Consider the following 14,064-nt stretch of genomic DNA (forward strand, 5'->3'; position numbering starts at 1 on the left):
AAATGAAAGCCAGGGTAGTTCATAGTAATGTATTATGCTGTTAAAGCATTGTCATGACCTACCTTCACTTCCAAATCAACATGCGCCAAATGTAGTTTGTGGCTTTTCATTAAAATTGAATCCTCTCTCAAACTGATGCACTATTGCCAAAAGTATTTCATCTTTTTTACCCTCAAAACTGGAAATTTGGGGGCCCTATTGTAATTATTATTTATTGAACAATTTGCTAAGTTTGTGCAAATTATATGCTGCATATCTATTCTAAAATGTATGTATTTTTCACTTTTATCATCTTTAAAGTTGAATCCTATACCTCTGAATCATCTATAGTATTATAAATTAATGTTACTTCCAAGGATAAACTCTTGCCATTTACAACAACAGAAATGGAACTGGAGGGAATTATGCTAAGTGAGATAAGGCCGAAAGAGAAAGACAAATACCAGATGGTGCCATTTACATGTGGAATACAAAGAAACAAAACAAGGAGTCAGATAAAACCAAACCAATAACAGGACTCCCTGGAGGCCTAGGGGTTAAGCCTCACAGCTATCAGCTATCACAGCTGCAGCCTGAGTTCAATTGCTAGCCTGGGAGCTAAACCACACAGGGCACAGCAGACCTCTCCTGTCCTTCCTGCTGCTTCCCTCAGCAGTATATTTCAGTAGATCTGCCTGTTTTGCTCCCCACTCTTGTCTCTGGTGAATCCTCTCACCCCTTGCACCTCTGGCCTACACCACAGGTGTTCTACACAAAAGTAAACAAATAAAATCTTAAAAACAAACAAGAAAACAAACCAATAACAAACCCTAGAAATCTGACTGTAGAAATCTGCCAGAGCAGGCCGGAGAGGGGAATAAAGCAAAGTGGGAGGGAGCACAGTGGACTGTGGTTGGAGGACTTGAGTATCTTGCTGGTGGGTGTGGTGTGGTAACACACACCCTAAGGGTGTGACCCTGTACCTCTAAATCCTATACAGTGTTGCAAACCATTGTTAGAATTTTCTTTTAGTTAATTAAATTTAAAATTTAATGCAGTAAAAAAATAAATAAAAAAAAAAGATTGATGATCGTTGGCCTCTTACCACTTAAAGAGCTACTTATTATACAGCCGCTGCCTTCCTGCCTGGGGTAGGCTTGATATGGTTGTCATGCTTGTGCAGCATGCATTTGGTCATGTCCATTATCTAAATTTGCAGAACCAGGAGCTATGGAAACCATCTACCAACACAACTCTGAGTTGAAATATCTAAATGTGAAGAAATTTTAAGGATACCTACATCAGTTCATTTCAGTTATATTTTCCTTTTCATATACACACAGTGTAGCTATATAATCATCTATACTCACATGAAGCCTCAATAAGCCTCAAATATCCCTTTTAATAAATATAAAATATAATGTGCTCCATAATAAGAAATGTCCTATTCTAGTTAACAGATTTTTTTTTTTCTTCATCAAACAATGGTGTATGCTGATGCCAGTATTTGTAGTGGTATATGTGGCACAGTGGTGTGACAACTTACAGGAAGATATCAGTCTCAGATTCATTCTCCTTAATTCTGTTTGATTTCTTGCTGAGTCATGTTGTTTTCCTAACGCTGTTCTCCTGTTTTCTTTATTTGTTGTGCTCACTATACCCTTTCAATCCAGGTCCTCGAAACTAGATTGCAGCTTGAATCACCTAATTAAATTTTCTGCTTCTAGCCTCTCCTGCTTCACATAAATACTACTTAATGATGCCTGACTAATCTTCCCAGTGCATCATTTATTTATTAACTTATCATTCCCCAGAACTTATTACATGCCAGGTGCATCCTCTCATCCCGCACCTTCCTCCTTAGGAACCTTGTGTGGACTGTGGCGACCATCTCCTTGAGACCAGACTCCTCCCCTTGGTTTTCCAGGCCTCCCACCACCTGCCAGCCTCCTCTTTAAATGACCCTGACTGGCCCCTACTTAGTCAAGCACTGTTTCCCAACGGAGCACACTGTTTAACCTCTGAGTGCTTACTCATAGTATTTTTTCTCACTGGAATAATCTCTTAGTGTTGCCTTATTTTTTTCTTAAAGACCAATTAATATCTTGATTCCTCATGAACATTTGTCTAATTGTGTTGTATCTGTACCATCCAGTATGGTGGTCACTAGGTCTATTGGCTATTGAGTACTTGATATGTGGTTAGTCCAAATTCAGATGTGTTTTAAGTATAATAACTAACCCCTGAAAGCTGACTATAGAACTGAAGCATCCAGAGGGGAGATGTAGGGAGGTGTTGTTAGGGGGAAAAGGGTGTCCCAAAGCTATTTCCATATAGGCTTTGTGGACTCCACCCCCACCCCAGGTCAAAGCCAAAGACACTGGGAACTCCAAATCCCATCACCACCAAAGGGAAGGTGGCTGGGACCTGAGGGTGGGGTGAAGCAGCCAGGTGGATAGAAAAGGCAGACACTTGGGCTTTGGGGGACCCCATTTTGGGCTCTACACCAGCTCGCAGCGTCCGGCCAGCTCTGAGAGTGACTTTGGGTTTCCAGGTCGTCGGATCGGGTAGGACACATTAAAGACTTTATTTCCCTATTTTCTCCCTGAGTTGTACATTTTCCTTATTTCCTTTCCTCTTGTAAATAAACCTTTTATTAACCTTTTTGTGTGTGTCTGTAGTAGAGTATTCATAAGTCCCTTTAAAGCTCACGGGTGAGGACCCACAGCCAGGAACCCGTTTAATATCGGGGTTGCTCTATAACAGTGTGAGTAAGAACAAAGAAGGAAGGAAGCACAGTGGACTATGGTGGTGAACTGTGGGTGATTTGGTGGTGGGTGTACTATGGTGGTGATACCTGATGGGAAGGAGGGGACCCTAATTTTACCTCAATTAAAAAATTAATTTACTTTTTTAAAAAGTACCTTGAAACTTTCAAAATTGGATTTCAAAAACTTAGTATGAGAAAAAGATGTAACTGTCTTACTGATTTTTATTTTGATACATGTTAACATAATTTTTACTTAAACATAATATACTATTAAAATTAATTTCACCTATTTCCTTTCATCTTTATGACTTGCATTCTATTTCTAAAGGTCGTGCTTCTCTAATCCATATTATGTATCTTGAAACTTACCTGTAAGTTCTTGACTTTAAGATCAAGTTCATATTTTTTTTTAATTTCCCAAATCATATAATATGAATATGCTCATGCTTAGGGATTCTTTGTTCAAATTCAGAAGATTAATTTTATGAAAATTTCTCTCTATGCCTTATGATCGAACAATGCTCTTGTTTTGCAAATGAGGATAGAAATTGTAATGGCTAAAATATTATGATAAATTTTTGAGGGCCTTTTTGCTTTAGTGAGGATTTTTTTCTGCAATATCTATTGAAAAATATTTCATGTTATATGGGCAGAATTACATTTGTCAACTAAGTATAACTAAAATAAGTTACTCAGTAAAAGAACGGCTGAATTTGATCTTACAAATCAGAGTAAAACTCATTGGATTCAATTGGAAAAAATGCATTCTATCCCTCTTCTGATGAGTAATGGAAAAATCTGAGCTTTGCATTTTCCATTCTCACATTCTGGCTTCCATTTAATTAGCTCTTAGTAAGCTGGTGATTATTTTGAACTTCATGTCTCTATTTAGTTCATCTCAGTATTGGCATATATTTGATGAATTGTTAGTTGGTAATTCTCCCACAAATTCTGAATATAGATATGAAAGAGGAAAGAATCAATGGCAAAATGAAATAAAGTGCATGAAAGTATTTAGATTTAATTTTTTTTGCATAAATCTTTGACTGACACAGATGTTCTCTAAAGATCTATTTCCATTTCCTCTTAGGCAAAGGCAAAATCCCTTGGTCTATGACATTATATTTAATATGCTGCACACATTTTTTTAAAATTTAAAAAGCAGTGGATACAATATGATAGCTAATTCTTTTATTAAGATGTATTTATTTATGCATACAAGAACTGGGGTACAGGCCAGAGTTGTGGGGGGGTGAGAGGATCCACCAGAGACAAAATCGGGAACAGAACAGGCAGATTGACTGAAATACACTGCTAAGAGGAGCAGCAGGCAAGTCAGGAGAGGTCTGCTGTGCCATGTGGGTAGCTCCCTGGCCGGGGGTGGAACTCATGCTGCAGTGGCTGTGGAAAGCTTCATAGTTTATGTCTTAATCCCTTGCACCACCAGGGAGGCCCCGATAGCTAATTATTGAGGCTATACCTGAAGAAGAAAAAGAACTAATCTTCTATCTCTACTTCCAAAAGGGACTTCAGGTCGTATGTGAAACATTCCAATCAGATTCCATCTCCCCCAAGGCTACTATTTCAGGCTGCCACCGAGGAAACTCCTTTGATGGAAGTCTGTCCTCCCAAACTTCCCAGGAAAGAGGACCATCACACTCCAGGTATGAGTTTGCAATGTGAGGGACAAAAATGTCTCCCAGTCACCAAAAGTTAAATCTGCATTTTTTGGTTGCTTCTATCGTCTCCATTCCTTAAAATGTGTAAGTGCATGTTATGTGTATGCATATTGTTGGTTAAGGTATAAGTAGATTAATAATTTCAGAAAGTACAATGAATGGTTCTCATTTAAACAAACTCACAGGGTAGTGGGAAGACATGATTGACATAAGAGATTCTGAGTTAGGTGCTATTTTAAATATTTAAACACAAAAACTCAAATGGTCAAATATCTAAACTCAAACTCAAATGATGCTATCAAACGATTGTGATGCAGGGACGTGAAAGGATCTACTTTGGTGAATAAAAATTATTTTATAGCAGCAGATCCTTATATTCAAATGAATGTTTCTAAAGTATTCCAGGGAATTGAAAAATCTGTTCTTAGTAAAGATTCTAACACTGTCCTCATTAACTTAGGTACTAGGTGAATTTGTCTAAAATGCCTTCTATAGGGACAAACATTAGCTTTCTTCTCACTTCCTGCTGATATGATGGTGGGCTGGGTTCCCAAGGCTTGCCTTTGGACCCAACTGGAAACTCCACCTACAGGCTACGCATCCTGAGACACTATTTTCAAATAAGGTTACTGACTGGTGGATAGTATTTTAAAGGGAAATATTTAAAAAATAGTTTTATTGACATACTATTTATCTAACTTACCCATTTAAGGTGTACAGCATGTTTTTAGCAAATTTACAGAATTGTGCAACTATCACCACAATACAATTTTAGAACATTTCTGTCACTCAACAATATCCCTATGCCCATTTCAGTTGTTCCCATTTCACACTTATTCTAGATGATCACTTAATCTACTTTCTGTCTCTATATAGTTGCTTTTCTGGTCATTTCAAATAGATGCAATAATATCATATGTGTTGTCTATATCAGGCTTCTCTCATTTAGTGTAATGACTTTCAGATTCATCCACATCATAGCATTACAGGTAATTTGTTCCTTTTTAGTGCCGAATAGTATTCCAGTGTATGGATATATCACATTTGGTTTAGCCATTCATCACTTGATGGATATGTGGGTTTCAACTTTTCTAGTATGAATGATACTTCTATGAACATTCACATACAAGTTTTTTTTTTTTTTTTTTTTTTTTTTGCTGGGCATATGTTTTCAGTTCTATTGGGCAGATACCTAGGAGTGGAATTTCTGGGTTTAATGGTAAATTTATATTTATTTTTTATTTTAAAGATTGATTTATGCATACAAGAACTGGGGTACAGGCCAGAGGTGCAGGGGGTGAGAAGATTCACCAGAGAGAGTGGGGAGCAGAACAGGCGGATCTACTGAAATACACTGCTGAGGGGAGCAGCGGGCGAGACAGGAGAGGTCTGCTGTGTCATGTGGGTAGCTCCCTGGCCAGGGATTGAACTTGTTCACTGACTTTTTACTATAGCCATTCTAGTAGGTGTGAGTGTGATCTGATTTTGGTTTTAGTTTGTTTCTCTAATGACTAATAATATTTAGTAAATTTCCGTGAACTAATTAGCTATTTGAATATCTTATTATGGTGAAATATCTATTCAGACATTTTGCTCAAGTTTTAACTGGGTTGTTTATATTGTTATTATTGAATTGTAAGATTTCTTTATTCTCAATACAAGTCCTTTATCAAAAATGTGACTCACAGATATTTCCTCTAAATAATCAACCTTGTCGTCACATTGGTAATTTTCAAATAACCAAACTGCTATGGCACCAATGACATGGGTATAGTGTTTTTTTGTATTTCTTAGAATCAATAAGTATATGGAATTGTATGAATATATTTTGCTTTTTAACTAAAGTGTTATGTTGTGCTTTAAAAAGGTAATTTGTAAAGAGATTAACTTTGCATCTTTATTTTGGATTTTGAAATTAAGTGGTCCTATCAAATGTTCTTTGCTGCTGAGAATGTGAACTTTTGATAGCAGCTTCATTTGTGTAAGCAGAGATCATTTGTGTATCCATGCAATTTATTTTACTAAGTCAGTGGTTATGATGAGTACTTAAAATAATATCATTTTTAATAATGGAAGGGACCTTATGAAGATAACCAATTCAATCTCCTATCTCCTCTCTAACATTTTAACCACTTACTCTATTTCAGCAATGAGGAATTTGGTATTTTTAGATTAAACTGATTTCATTTTTCTTAAAGATTTATTTATTTATACAAGAGCTGGGGTACAGGCTAGAGATATGGGAGGGTGAGAGAATTCACCAGAGACAGGGTGGAGAGCAAAACAGGCAAACGACTGAAAACACTGCTAAGGGAAGCAGTGGGCTAGACAGGAGAGGTCTACTGTGCCATGTGGGTATCTCCCTGGCTGGCCGGGAATCAAACCCACACTGCAGAGGCTGCAGACAGCTTCACAGTACTGCACTCAACCCGCTGTGCCACCAGGGGAGGTGTCATTTCATTTTTTACATAACTCTACTTAGTGGCATGTTATTTTTATATTTAACCAAATTTTGCTTTTTTATAGTTTCTCATGGTTCTTATATTAGTCTTCTACTGCTATATTAGAAATTACTAGAAACTCACTGACATAAAATAACACACATTTGTTGCTTCCCAATTTCTGTAGGTCAGAAATCTAGGTGTAAATTTAGCTGGGTCTTCTACCTCAGTTTCTCACTGGGCTGAAATTGGGGTGTCAGGATGGGCTGCAGTGTCATCACAGGCTTGACTGTGGAAAGGTCCACAGTCAGGTTCCTTCAGCTATTTGGCAGAATTCCTCTCCTACTAGTTGCAGAGCTGAAGTCCATTTTGTTTGCTGGCTATTGTCTGGAGATACCTCTTTGTTCCCTATGATCCCCATAGGTCTTTGTCATATGGCCCTTTTCATAGACTACCTCCCAACATGGCAGCTTATTTCTTTAAAACCAACAAGGGAGAGACATTCTTTCTAATTCCAGTCTGCTGATACAAAATATTTATAATAAAATCACAGGTGTGGCATCCCATCACCTTTGCCACATTCTTCTGACTAGGGAAAAGACAGAAGTCTTGTTCCTACTCAAAGAGTATGAACACCCTAGGATGGAACTCAGAGAAAGCTCCCTTAAGTATGTCCATCACAATCCTTATGAAGATATGCAGACTCTTCCCACATTAGTTTTCCATTTTTTTCAAAGAAAAAGAAACTCTCATTCTCCCAGCAAGTCTCTCATTTTGTTCAGTGACCACAGTAATTCTCTAACAAAGTTAGCAACGGAATAATTAAATCAGATTTGGGGGAAAGGCAGATACTTAAGATATAGACTAGAGACAATAATGATAGAAACTTCTCTTACTGGACTCTATGTACCAAAGCCACTACTAAAGTTTTTACAGTCACAGTTTTTACAGTCACAGTGTTATCTAAAGCTTCAATTATGATTTCATTTTAATGTATTAAGTGAATGTTAAACACTAGGGTTATGGCAGTATCATCATTCTTGTCTTCAAAGAGCTCCTTTTCTCAAAGAGTGGGCAGATTTTAAAAAGGATATGCCAATACAAAGAGAAAAAACTATCGCAGGTTATTCAAGGCTATAAAAGCAGAAGCAAAGAAAAGGAATGGAAGGTGGCCTCTTTTTCATAAAAACCTGAATAATATGAAGGAGACAGTGTCATGAAGATCTGAGAAGAACAATCTAGGCAAGTCTGAAGGCTCAGAAGTGGGACTAAGCTCAGTGTTTCAGGACCAGCAGGAAGGACAGTGTAACAAGGGCCAATCAATGGCGAGCAAGCTGGTAAGCATGAAAAATCAGGTTGGGGAAGTTATAAAGGGTTAGATTACATAAGAGCCAGTAGACCGTCATAAATAGTTTGAATTTCATTCCAGGTATGATGGGAAGTCACTGAAGTTGTTTGAGAACAGCGGAGTAACATTAAATTAAACTTCCGAAGTTCACTCCAGATGGCTTATGAAAATAGACTCAAGTGGCAAAAGTGGATACAGAGAAACTGTTTAGGAGACTGTTGTCACGTCTCAGTGACAGGGGATTTGGCTTGGTCAAGGTAGTGGTAGAAGAGTGGAGAACCTGACCTTAGGTTGAAATTGGAATGCACAGTGGGGTAGAGCTGACAGGACTGGATGTGGAGGATGAGAAAAAGAAAGGAATCCAGTATAAACCGGAGGCCTTTGACTTGAGCAACTTGATGAGTGGTTATTAAATATACTAGGTAAGGGAGATTGAGGAAAAGCATACAAAAAAAATCTGAATCTGCCTGCTTTCACAAATCTCTAAGGCCACTGCCTTTATTCAAGTCAATTGTCACCTCTTGCCTGGAGTACTGCTTATTGATTTCCTCTGACTCACTCTTGCCACTGAGAACATACAGTCATGAAAAATAATCATATCATTTGTCCACTTTAACTCTTTTAATGACTGTCCATTGCTATCAAGATAAAATTCATACTCCTCAAGACTCCACATCAGCAGGCTGTTGTCTAGTGAATTTCTAGTTTACCTACACCCAACCACTAAATTCCAAATTCTACACAAATTATAAAAAGTTTAAATAGAAATTTAAACTTAAATAAATTTAAGTAAATTCTTAAATTTAAGTAATTCTTGCCTCAAATGCTGTGATTTTTTATAGTATTTTAAGAAAATTATAAGAAATGATATTTTTTTTTAAAGTATTTTGAAATTCCATCTTTATTTATTTATTTATACATACAAGCACTGGGTACAGTCAGAAGCGCGGGAGGGTGAGAGAATTCACCAGAGCCAGAGCGGGGAGCGGAGCAGGCAGAAGGACCGAATTACACTGCTGAGGGGAGCAGCGGGCGGCAGGAGAGGTCTGCGCGCCATGCGGGATCCTCCTCCGGTGGCCGGGGAGCAGCCGGGGATCGAACCGGCACTGCAGAGGCCACGGGCAGCTTCACAACCCAGCGCTCAACCTCTGCGCCACCGGGGAGGCCCAAGAAATGATATTAATGGGGGTATCTTGAGGTCAAAAATATCCAACAGCTTATATTTTTTACATAATTTTTTCTCAGTCTTAGGGAGCTTTGGAAACTAAACATAATAGCAAATGACATTTCTTTTCTCTCAAGTGTGTATGACAGCAATTGAATTTACCTGTTCAGAAAAAGCAGATTATAATGTCCAAGACTTTCCTCTTTGTGGAAGGACATTTTTCCCCATTCTCTGATGTTGCTGCACTCAAGCAGCTATGTGCATATGTACATTTGTGATACATAAATGTATGCACACAGTCAGCCACAGCACACAAACACCCACAGGTGTGAATTAGACATGAACCAGTGGCACTTAAGAAAATTGAGTTAGAAAAGATCTGTTTTTCCTACCTAGCTGCTGTGGCTTGTTGCCATGGAAATAATGCACAAGATAGAATTTTCAGAAAATGCTAATGTAAAATGTGTCTTCATTGGAGGAGCTCATCTATTAATCAGAAATGAAGATCACTCTAATAATAAAACAATGTGAGTATCTTAGGTACAAAAGTTGTCTGTATCAAAGAAATCAAGTTCATCATCTCTTTTTGCCTTGACCTTGAATGTACTAAACATCACTTTTCCCTGAACTCTGCAATCAGTGAACAGCTAATTTTTTAAAATTGTATCGTTTTTTATGAGTTAACTTTGGTTTACAACACTGTATATGATTCAGAACTATAGGTCACACTTCTCCAGCTGTACGTATCACACATGCCACTACCCAAGAACCCATAATCCTCCATCATGGTTCATTGAGCCCCTCCCAACTTTACCCCTCCACAAATGCCCTCCCTTTTGTGGGAGCCTCAATTCTGTAGTTAGATTTCTAGGGCTTGTGATTTTTTTTAAGTTAATATGGGATTTCATCTTTAATTACCATACACACAGTCTTGATTTCTGTTTTCTCAATTTCCCAGATTTTTTAAAAAGATTTATTTATTTATGCATACAAGAACCAGGGTGCAGGCCAGAGGTGGGGGGTGTGTGAAAGGATTTACCAGACACAGAGTGGGGAGCAGAACAGGCAGATCTACTGAAATACACTGCTGAGGGGAGTAGTGGGCGAGTCAGGAGAGGTCTGCTTCGCCATGTGGGTAGCTCCCTGGTTGGGGATCGAACTCATGCTGCAGTTGCTGCAGATCGCTTCATAGGTTGCGTCTTAACCCCTTGTACCACCAGGAGGTCCAATCTACTGGATTGTTATTTCCAGAATGTTTTTCTGCCTTGTGTACTCTATACTAGCATCTCTCAAACCTAATGAATAATAACTTGCTTTTGTGAAGTCATAGTTACTGGGAAAATATATTAAAGCAATTCTCACCTTTTTTAATAGTTTTTTTGTCCTGAAGAATTACTTATTCTACTTAAAGATGTATAAAGAATTACAAACAAAAGTATATACTAATTATAGAAAAATGTGCAAGGTGTAAAATGTTTTTTAAAAAGTAAAAATTAACCCATGAGCCTATTAGGTAGGTATAAACATTAATATTTTTGTATATGTATGTACTTATTGTCATTATTTTTACATATGCCATTTAAAATAAAAGTTGAATAAAGCATTTGAATGTTAAGTTAGAAAGAAGATTTATATCATGTTGTACAGTAAGACCATAACATCATTATCCAGTTATGCTAACTTTTCTCACATGTTAATTAGATGGTTAGTTTATGAAAATGACTTATTAATTATATAGTGAAAAGTTGATTGCATCTGATAATGCTCTCCTAAATGACAGGAAAATATTTATTGATAATTCTTGCTTTTTATTGAATTTCATCCCAGAAGAGTCCCTACTTTAAGCCAAATAGACTAATACTTAAATAATACCTAAAATGAGGGTACTTTGGTTATAAATATTGGACACAGAATGCTCTGCTTATGTCACCATTGTCATTGTTTCAAATGTGTCTCTTTTAATATCAAACAATTGAAGTGTAAACTTAACAAATTTTGGTCCCTGAGGTACAGACATTTATTAGTCTGATTGCAGCCTTCTAGTGGTTCAATTGTACTGTTGTGCAGTACAATGTGTTCATCATCTGCTGAACTCACATGATCTACCAGGAATCAGTAATAACTGTGGGACTCAACTGTATAGTCAGTTGAGCATTTAGTTCAATACATTTTGTATGTAAAGACATAAACATGGGCATCTGGTACCCTCAAGGTCAACACTCTCAACATATCATTCCAGTTAGTATTACCCTAGAGGAGTTATTTTTTTTTTAAAGATTTATTTATTTATACAAGAACTAGGGTATAGGCCAGAAGCGCGGGAGGGTGAGAGGATTCACCAGAGACAGAGCAGGGAGCAGAACAGGCAGACAGATTGAAGACACTGCTGAGGGGAGCAGCAGGCAAGGCAGGAGAGGTCTGCCACGCCATATGGGTATCTCCCTGGCCAGCCGGGAATCAAACCTGCGCTGCAGAGGCTGCGGACATCTTCACGGTGCTGCGCTCAACCCACTGCGCCACCGGGGAGGCACAGGAGTTATTTTGGATGTTGACTTAAAAGTGCCAAAGTCATGCATTATGTATTTATTTCTCTAAGGGCAATTGTACTTGAATCTTATTAAGAGTATTTGAGAATTACCTGGAAGTACTGTTTTGTTACAGGGCAGGGAGAGGGGCATCCCAGAACCTCCAAACTGCCCACTCTAAATAGGTTCTGCAATCCAACGCATTAAGAGAAAACATATATACCTTTAATGGAATTAGTGTGCAACACAGAAAAGACAAAAGAATATAGTTTCCACATCAAGCACCCAAAGTTACCCATCCCCTTGTGGGTGAAAGTCCATCCAAAAGGGACTGGCCCCGAGGACGTCCCAAAAGCCTGCCACAAGTCTAAAGCAGCTTCTGGCAGGGACACATAGAAAAGTATCAGAAATAGTCAGACAGGTCTGGGAGAAAAAGAGCAAACCCAAAATCAAGATAAAAGCTGCCATTATTAACCTCACCATGGCTCTCTCACCCACATCTGTTTCAACCAGTCCAGGACCAAGAAGCAAGTGCAGCTGCTTCACATGTCTCTGCTCCATGTGCCTCCTCCAGGCTTCCTCATTGCTCTCCATCCTGCTTCCTTCCTTCCCCAGTCTCCTCTCCAGTTTTTTCTCCTCCCTGCTCATCTCCACCTTCCCTTGGGTGGGGCAGGGAACCTGGAACCTCCCCTTTTCCTGGGGACCACCCTCTTACAGTTTAAGATAAGTGTTCTTGGTTCTATCCCTAGCAATTTTGGTTTAGTATGTCTGGGGTAAGACCTGGGTATCTGCATTTTTAATAACTTCCCTTCTCTATATGCCCCTTGGAATTCTCATTTAAGAAGACTATTGGCAAATATATGGAACACTATTCCAGGTATTTGTAATAATTGATGGAACACCTTCATGTAACTTACAAATTAGAAATATTTGGGGACACTGAGGTATGGGACACAAAGCAAATGGTAATATTAGCTAGTCTATGGAAGATTGGGGTATGTGTGAGTGTGATCTTTCTGTTGAGCTAATATCTGCCGTAATCACAATAGCCTAGCCAAGAAAACAACAGCTTTCAAGACTAAGTCAAGGGATTGGCACAAACACTTGAGGACCTAAAATTACCCAGCTGGTAGCCAACCAGCCTCATACTTAGTCTTTTCTTTATAAATCCAAAAGTACAGCACTGAAGGAAAAATCCTATTATTCTAGTTATAAACTATAGAGAGGAGTGGTTTAGTCCGTGCTTTTTTAAGAAAGAGAAATGGAATAGGGAGAGGGAGACAGAAAAAGTGGTAAAAATCTCTTGGAAAACTAGTAGGAATGAAAACCAACATTGCTACTTTCTTTTAAAATAGACTTGAGAAAAGAAAGCAAACATTGTAAAAAAAAATGAAAAATGATGTAAAATATAAATATATAAATATATATATATATGAAGGAAAAAAATAGACTTGAGGGTGTCATCATCAGGGTCTCGGGAGGAAACCTGTGGCATCCTGGGAAATTTGAGAAAAGATGGACATGGGTTATTTACAAAGATTTGGAGAGGATGTGGGACCCTGGAGTTTGTGCAGTGCTCCAGCGATGGTCCAGGCTGGAAACTCACCAGCTCCAGGTCTGGAGGGGAAAGGCAGAGTGAGTGGTGTGGGGAGAACCCTGTGGAGGCAATTCCATCAGGACATAAGTTCTTGTCAACCCTGGGTCACAGTGCCAGGCGTTGGCAAATTTTGGTGAGGGGAAAATATCTTTGTCCAGTCTCCTGTGAGAACCTCTTTTTGCCAAATTCATCCAAGAATTACAGACATGGGAGCTTTGACAAAGTCTCTACAGCAAAGTCTTCCAGGACAGGGTGGTAGAGAAGAGTGAAGAGTGGGTGGGATAGGGAGCAGGAGACAGAGGCAAATGAAAGGTTTCCTGCCCAGGATTGGGAAACTTAATTTTGAATCCAGCCCTTGGGTGTGTTATGAAAATTCAGCAACTCATAAAATTCTGAAACAGTCTGTGTATTTGATGATTATTACATAATGGAAAGTTAGATAATAAAACATTTAGGAAGAATATATATAACACATCATCAAGGATATCATGAGAGTAAATTGTGTAATTTATATGTTACACATTTTTATATGTACAATTTTATATAAATGTAAATATATA

At 38.3% G+C, this 14,064-nt stretch overlaps 1 protein-coding gene across 5 annotated transcripts in view; it reads left to right on the top strand.

The window, feature by feature from the left end:
* UNC80 (unc-80 homolog, NALCN channel complex subunit) overlaps window positions 1-14,064 on the top strand; it is a gene marked incomplete at both ends in the record, with an annotated part of 189,003 nt that overhangs the window by 13,835 nt on the left and 161,104 nt on the right. For all 5 annotated transcript variants that reach the window (XM_084242072.1, XM_084242075.1, XM_084242073.1 and 2 more), the window contains one exon: window positions 4,274-4,413. In XM_084242072.1, the coding sequence (XP_084098198.1) occupies window positions 4,274-4,413 (140 nt within the window). The remainder of the gene's footprint in view (window positions 1-4,273; window positions 4,414-14,064) is intronic.

Source organism: Talpa europaea (assembly GCF_964194135.1).
Source record: "Talpa europaea genome assembly, chromosome: 1".
NCBI classification, from domain to species: Eukaryota; Metazoa; Chordata; class Mammalia; order Eulipotyphla; family Talpidae; genus Talpa; species Talpa europaea.